Source organism: Rhagoletis pomonella, unplaced genomic scaffold, assembly GCF_013731165.1.
Source record: "Rhagoletis pomonella isolate Grant_MI unplaced genomic scaffold, Rhpom_1.0 Rhpom_scaffold_00006, whole genome shotgun sequence".
NCBI lineage: Eukaryota > Metazoa > Arthropoda > Insecta > Diptera > Tephritidae > Rhagoletis > Rhagoletis pomonella.
The window spans coordinates 70,071,948-70,080,143 of NW_023458560.1; the positions used below are offsets into that span (position 1 = coordinate 70,071,948).

An 8,196-nucleotide genomic window follows, 5' to 3' on the forward strand; every position below is an offset into this window, starting at 1 on the left:
TTGTCATGCTACTCTGCCAACTATTCTTATGCACTCGACACAACTTTGAAACAGTTGTACTTGCGGCATAATCATTTTCCGCTCATTTTAATTTACATAATTTGTGTGTGTTTCGGCGTCACGGCGTCCGATGCCTTTGTCTCGAGTGATTTTATCGCATGCCCGTGTACCTATACAAAAATAAACAAATTAAAATCAGTTAAGTTCAGGTGGGCTGAATGGACCGACCGACCGACAGCTGCTAAGAATAATGCGTGATCGTTGGTTCTAGATTTTCGGATCAGCATAAAAGCTACGCTCGTAGCGCATCTCGTTTCAAATGTTCAACGTCAAGTGGGTGAATAGGAAGTGTTGAAAAGTATTTTTCCGCTGTAAGCGCTGCTGGTATTTTATGGTATTTTTGTGTTGCAAATATTCCACTTCTGAATTTTGAAAAAAAAAAAAAACCAATATTATGAATCAAGCCTCGCTTTATCATCGTGCCAGCGCTGTGCAGCGCCGTGATTCGAAACAGATTTTTCAGGAGTACATGAAAGTGATGCAATGGCGCGCAGATGAACACGATACACTCATCGATATTGGTTCGGGATCCGGCAATGTGCTAATGGAATACATTTATCCCATGCTGCCGGCGCAATTCAATGCTGTTTTGGCCACAGATATTTCGGAGCGTATGATCGATTTCGCGCGCAAAAACTATGGCGACTCTGAGCGCGCGCACTTCGAGGTATTGGACATCACGTGCGCGCAGCTGCCACAGCGGCTGTGCGGGCAATTCGATCATGTGACCTCTTTCTATTGCCTGCATTGGGTGCAGAATCAAAAGTGAGTTTACATGTGCTTGAGATCGGTGAAGAGCACACCGATGATTTTTTTCGTACATATTGCAGACGCGCCTTGTTGAATATCTATCAATTGCTGCGCCGTAGTGGTGGTGACTGTCTACTCGTTTTCCTCGCGAATAACCCCATTTTTGATGTGTACATAGAATTGTCCAAGTCAGAAAAATGGGGTAGATATATGACAGATGCCGTACAGTTTATATCACCGTTGCATAATAGTAGCGACCCGGGCGCTGAGTATAGCAAATTGTTGCAGGAGGCTGGCTTTGTAAACTTTAGCGTTGAGATCCGAAATGAGATCTTCGTCTATGATGGCACGCAGAATCTGAAAGGTTAGTGAAAGGTATTTTAGTGCTTTTGTATCAAGAAAACTTCTTGCTTCTTGAAATATTGCAGATAATGTGAAAGCTGTCTGTCCATTTCTCGAACGAATGCCCGAAACGCAGCATGAAGACTTTCTGGAAGATGTGATTAAAGCTGTGGTCGACATGAAGCTGCGTGAAGGCGATATTAATGCGAGAGATTTCAAGTTCATTGCACCGTACAAACTTGTTGTGGTCTATGCGCGGAAACCCAACGAATATTTGAGTAGCATGATTGAAGAAGCGGAGCGATTGGCAAAGGGACTGAATTGAAGTGAAAGATTGCAAATTGACAATAACTTATACATATGTATGGAGACTTATTTTTAGTTATTTATGAACAACTTTTCAATGCATTATCGCAATGAAAAAATCACCTCACTGGCACTAGAAATATAAGAAATATAATCACAAATGATTAGAAATGTCAACATTAAAATTTAATTCTAAGATGCTTCGAATAGATTCCGGCTCGAACCGGAATCTCTAAGCGATCGCTAAGTCTTAGCAGAGAAGACTTAAGAGCTTTCACCGGATACCTGACAGGAAACTCCAGGCTGAGCTATCATCTACATAAAATTGGTTGTATCTGAGGAGCCGAATTGTTGGTTTTGTGAGCTGGAGGAGGACACTTCGGAACATATATTCCGTGATGCCGCATACTCTTTGTACCCTCCTCTTTATCTTATTTGTTTATTTTCTTCAATAACACAGCTAGTCTCCCATACATAATAGAACAATAGAACTTGACGATCGTATCAACAAATCGAATTGCTCAGGATTCTCTCTATACGAACAGCTAGGCTGTATATACGTCGCATTAAATTTACTTTGGTGAAGCGATTAGATCGTCTATACCTTGCATTAACTATATCGACTTGGTTCTTGCGGTTTTAGCTGGCACTTAAGGAAAGAACATAGAAAACTAAGAAGGTGCATAGTAGTAGATTACGTTCCAACAAAATGCGGCTGCGTGATACGTACGCACCACTGGGCTGGTTGCCTTCTACAATCAGTAGCCGCGTTTTGCTGGAACGTAGTCTACGACTATGCACCTTTTTAGTTTTCTATGTCCTTTGACTTAAGCACACTTAGGAAGGACAGTGGGAAAAAATTCGAAGCAAAATTTGCCTTAGTATCGGGTTTCGATACGACAGAAAACTATGGATTTCGAATATTCCTGGAAAGGAACACCGGAAGAAATGCTGTTGACGTTATGGTAGGGGCGAATGCATTGCAAGGTAAATAATAACACATAAAAAATTACTTTTGACTAACTTTAGAACTTTGAAGACACATTTGATAGAAAATTTGCTGGTTCTGGCAAAGCATTCAATAGAACGAGCGCAAAGTGGTTGCTTAAATTTTTTGGAAGTTGAGTGTTTGAGTGTAAAACGTGTAAACCAGCTCAAATAAATCATGATTAGGCGGACCTATGCGCAACAAAATATAAGTAATTTTTAAGCAAAAAATAAAACCGACTTCAATCTAATATATAAAAATCTCGTGTCACGGTGTTAGTGGTCGAACTCCTCCTCAACGGCTCGACCGATTTTTATGAAAATTTTTGTGTATATATAGTAGGTATGAGAATCGGATATAAAGTGTATTTCATACAGCTAGGTACAGGGGGCGTTGCACCTCCCATACAAACCGACTTTTTCATATTGCATATCTCTGGAAGTGTTCATGGTAGAGTATTCGAACATGGTATGGAAATATATGAAAACAATCGCATACTCATGGAGAAAAATTGCAGTTATTGGAAAAGGGGACGTGGCACCTTCTATACAAACCGAATATATCATACTGCATATCTCTGGAAGTGTTCATGGTAGAGCACTGGAACTTGGTATGGAGATATATGAAATCAATCACATGGTCGTGAAGAAAAATTGGGGCTATTAGAAAAAGGGCGTGGTACCTCCCACACAAAGCCAATTTTTCATACTGCATATCCCGGAAAATTTTCACGGAAGAGGATAGAACATGGTATGGAGATATATGAAAGCAATTGCATACACATGGAGAAAAATTTTTGTTATCTTAAAAGGAGGCGTGGCACCTCCCATACAAATCGAAATTTTCACACCCAATATCTCTGGAAGTGTTCATGGTAGAGTACTGGAACTTGGTATGTACAATATGTATATAAAATAAATCGCATAAGTGTTCATGGTAGAGTACTCGAACATGGCATGGAGATATATGAAATCAATCCCATACTCTTAGAGAAAATAGGGGCTTTTTGAAAAGGGGGCGTGGCGCCTTTCAAACGCATTGAAACTATTACGTTTATTTGTATGCATGTACACTTTTGCTAGGTTATTTAAGACGGCACTGGAAATATTCCATCTGACAACCACCAAGCCGTAATATTAGAAGATAAATGCGGCACTGAAAATCATGATCGTGGACTCTTGGTGAAAATGTTGGACCAAAATGTTTCAATACAAAAAATTTAATTTGGGCGGAACGAAGTTAGCCGGGTATGCTAGTTCTCATATAAAAATTTAAAATTATCGGTAATATCTTCATGATCCAAGGATTTAAACCAAATTTTCCTTTACAAAAAAAGATTTTAAAAATCGGTTAACGTGGTCCAAAGTTGTGCGTTAAATAATAAAAAAAAAAAAATATTTTGACGAATTGATAACTTTCTCCTTTTTATGAAGTCGGTTAAAAATTGAATTAGGGTTAACGCCAAAGCTATTATTTTTTACTGATATAGCTTTTTCTAGAGTCAGACTAATCGAAGATATTATTTTTTTCCGTTCAAAAAATATCAGATGAATTTATTTTCACATTAAATGTTGTAAACATATATGTATACATACATACATACCAAAGTTCTCGAAATCTTAACGAAATCTTTAGAAGTATCTCATTTCTGTAACGATTTTTTTTACGAATCTTCAAAGAATTTTATATAAAGTGGCTGACACGAGCTCGTAAAGAAATTTCTGTACAAAAAAATAAAGAAAATTAGGAAAAAAATCTGGAAGAAATGCTTCACATAGCAACATTATTTTCATTGCTTTGCTGATTTTGCACAGTTTATTTTATTTAATAAAATTCGGCAAAATATCGGATGAGATCTTTACGAATCACTTAAAATTTCTCTACAATTCAGAATACTCTGAAAAAATGGCCAGCCAGTTAAAAAACGTACAATTTACGAATATATTTTAAGAGGGATTATCGATCTTCAAAAAGTTAGCTAAAGGCTCGTACATAAACGATAAAACAAAAAAGTGTAATAGACAGAGGCTTGCAGTAATTTGTCAGCACAAGAAAAACTGTTTATTTCGTAACAAGTTTTTCTTCAACCACAATATTTTATAGTATATAATATTCACATACGAATGCTTTTCGATCCTTTTACGAGTGTTCGTAGGCGCTCCACAATTTCAAGCGAAAAAGTAAACGAAAATGAATTGTAAATGGCTATCATAAACGACTTTTTATCCGGTTTTTCTTCGAGAATATATCCAGTTACGAGCTCGTTTACGATGATTTTGCTGACTGGGTTATTGGCCGGCCACGCGTGCATGGGCATTCAGAATTTTTTACTGGCACACTCTACCGCAGAACTAGTACTAGCAACGAAATTTAATATCCAAGTGGTATTTACCAAATTGAGCGAGTGGCCTGGCACCTATACAGTAAATTTTGGGAAATGCTGTAAGTTCGCTACAACACAAATTCCTGACTTCCGTTAGAATAGTGTTTCTCAACACAAAAAACTTCTATGACAATATACATACATACATACATTATATCTTACGGCAAAAAAAAATTGATTGTCACAGCCAATTTGTACTTTTCACAAGCAAGTTCCAGGTCGTTTTCGATTTCTTCGCTGATAAGACGTATTATTTAGTTGGGGCGTGCAATTAGCATGTGCCGCCGTTCAGTTAATAAAAATTTAATGAAACATTTATTATCTGTTTGTAAACTATTATTATCAAGAAAAAATAAACAAATAAAAAATAATCATAAAAACAGCTTTCGCGAAAGATGCGCACGGGTCCCCGCCTAGTAATTAGCTAATCTAGTTTAACTATCATCGTTAATGAAATCAGTACAAATTTTACTCGTAATGAAAATGAAATTTCATTATCAGTAAAAAATTTGTTTTTACGGCAAATTTTACTGGTCGTGTAAAGTGCTTATCTATGATCGTAATGTGTTTCTAAATGAGGGACGTCAACATTTTCCTGTGACTGCACTTGCTTTTAATATACATAGATTTTTGTACGTACGTATGTATATACATACAGCAGAAATCTGGCAATCTGAATTTATATGTATGTATATTGGGCCGCATGAGCAAACACTAAGCAATAGCTTTTTCTGAAAATTGCATTTATTTAAATAAATTTCACTTTTCACTTTTGGTTTCCTTGGTTTTACTATGAGCGGATCACAGATTTTCGGGTGATTTTTTTTTTCAGGCGAAACTCAGGATAAGGCAGAATATGAAAGTTTTTTACTTGATTGAGTATTTTCTTCATACGGGCGAAGAAAAAAAAATAAATTTCTTTTTTTTTTCATTTAATACCCAAAATCGATACCACTAAAGTCGAAGATATCAGGAAATATTTATGTAAAAATTTGCTTCCTACATTCAAGGTGGTCCTTAATGTACATAAATATATTAATTTGGTTCGAAATTTTTATTTTCCTTTAATACTTTTTTTTTGTTTACCTAATAAAAATACGTTGTTTTGTGAGTTCAATTACAAGCCTGTTAAATATTATCTTTTTATTTTAAGTAAGTGCAACAGCCCGCGCATCGATACGAAAGTGTAACAAATCACACTGGTCGAATAATTCGGAATCAATTGTGGCAGTCCTATAGTTTAGGGTTGCACTTCAAGTTCCTTTTTTAAAACAAAAATTCTTCTTCTTGATTATCTCCCTGGTCTAGACAGAAAAAGGTAAGAATACCATTTATGTTGCTAGGGTCAAATTGACTCGCGTTTGCGAATTAAAGAAAGCTGACTTTTAATTTGGTAAGTATTACGTATCAATCGAGTAAGAATTGTCAAATCTGTGGCATTGAAAATATACAAGCCAGCAATTTCCGCCTCGCCCCTCTCAGTGTTATAACAACATCCGTTTCTTTGTATTTTGCAGGTGGTCTTTTAGGCCTCCCCACATATGAAGGCAGCATCAATTAGAAAGGAAGAGGCACGTCCAAAATTTGACGCATACAAACGTAAACGTAAATTTAATTTAATTTCTTAAATTCTAAAATTTTTTATTTTAAATAATTTGTTTACATTGCAGTCCTTAAACTATGTTTTTTTTTTGGTAAAAACCGCGAATTTACAAATTTTTGCAGCATCATAATTTCAAAAGTTGATGGTCCAAACTTAAAAATTGAGTAACTAAAAAGTCTTCAGAAGACTTAAAAACTGCCATAAAATATATTCACAGCTCGCTGCATTTCCTTGCATAAACAACAACTAATTTATACAGTGTAGTGCATTTGAAATCCGGTTCGCTGATTTGGCCGTTACACACTTTCATCTTAAGTAGAACTTGGACCAGATCATCCAGAAATTCCTCATGTTGACCTTCCGGTATACGTGATAAAAAAGGCGTAATAGCTTTCAAATTATCTATAAGAATTTGTAATTTTCTTAAGTCGATTGCAACAGTGAAGAAAATAGCACAAACCTTTAAAATTTTGCGCGCCCTCAAAGACAAAGGTCTCATTGCGTACCTCCACATTACAGTCCACAAAACCATTTTCAAGCAACAATTTGTTATAGTCAGCCACTGGATCTTCACTGTTATATAACGGTGAAATATATTGCATAGCATCCGCCATATAGCTACCCCATTTTTCTGATTTTGAGAGTTCCATAAACATTTCATAGAAGGGATGATTCGCGACGAAAACGAGTAGACAGTCACCGCCACTACGACGCAGCAATTGATAGATATTCTGCAAGGCGCGTCTGGAATATATACATACATACATACATATGAAGGTATCGTTAGCGATCTCAACAGGCTAGTTTACCTTTGATTTTGCACCCAATTCAGGCAAAAGAATGAGGTGAGGTGATCAAATTGCCCGCACAGGTGTTGTGGCAGCTGCGCAGAAGCTATATCTAACACTTCGAAGTTGGCGCGTTCAACGCCACCATACTTCTTGCGCGCGTAATCGATCATACGCTCGGAAATATCTGTGGCCAAAACAGCATTGAATTTCGCCGGCAGCATTGGATAAATTGATTTCATAAGCACATTGCCAGGACCCGAACCGATATCGATGAGTGTGTCACGCCCATCTGCGCGCCATTTCATAATTTTCTTATATTCCTTAAAAATCTTCTCCGAATCACGTCGCTGAAAATCGCTGGCGCGGTGATAAAGCGAGGCTTGATACATGATATTTACGAGTAAGTATGTAGGAGCACTTTCGTTTATTTTGGAGTTACTCGATATTCGCAAGTGGAAGGATTAAACACAATTTCAATCAATTGCTTACGAGCGGAACTTATGTACCATTCACTTAATGTTGAACTTTTGATAGTTAACTGAACGCAGCTGTAGCTTTTATAAAGCGTATCTTTTCATCGTTATCATACCTGGGTACACTGCATTATATATTAAGTGTATTGAGCATAGTTGTAATGAATAAATTTTTGTTCGTAAAGAAATTGCATTTTGATTACCAGTACAATTTTACTGATTACTGAACATATTTAACTACTGATAGTTGGAAATCATAGTTAGGCTTATCTCCCGCAGGCTGAACAACGGAACTGTCACAGCGTAATGGAGCAACGCCTCTCTTCAGTAAAAAGTGAGCAGGGCTACCCTGCAGGGAGGTAAAAACACTTTCGTGGTAGACGACATTTTGGAGAAAATGGAAAGTAGAAAATGCCGCTTCATTACCTACGTGGACGACGTGGCACTCAATGTTAGTGGAAAGTTCCTGGACACTCTGTCACCTGTTGTGCCTAAAATTG

The 8,196-nt window shown here is 37.0% G+C and overlaps 2 protein-coding genes across 2 annotated transcripts; one reads left to right on the plus strand and one right to left on the minus strand.

Annotated features, from left to right (window-relative positions):
* Positions 1–267: 267 nt before the first annotated feature.
* LOC118741746 (juvenile hormone acid O-methyltransferase-like) lies at positions 268–2,158 on the plus strand. Its single transcript, XM_036473720.1, has 3 exons — positions 268–825; positions 891–1,174; positions 1,239–2,158. The coding sequence occupies exons 1-3, from the start codon at positions 455–457 to the stop codon at positions 1,475–1,477; spliced, it is 894 nt and encodes a 297-aa protein (XP_036329613.1). The 5' UTR covers positions 268–454; the 3' UTR covers positions 1,478–2,158.
* A 4,400-nt stretch (positions 2,159–6,558) lies between these two features.
* LOC118741747 (juvenile hormone acid O-methyltransferase-like) lies at positions 6,559–7,612 on the minus strand. The gene is made up of 3 exons (XM_036473721.1): positions 7,242–7,612; positions 6,893–7,176; positions 6,559–6,834 (listed from the first exon to the last, which is right to left on the minus strand). Exons 1-3 carry the CDS (start codon positions 7,610–7,612, stop codon positions 6,644–6,646), a joined length of 846 nt encoding a protein of 281 aa, XP_036329614.1. The 3' UTR covers positions 6,559–6,643.
* Positions 7,613–8,196: the final 584 nt, after the last annotated feature.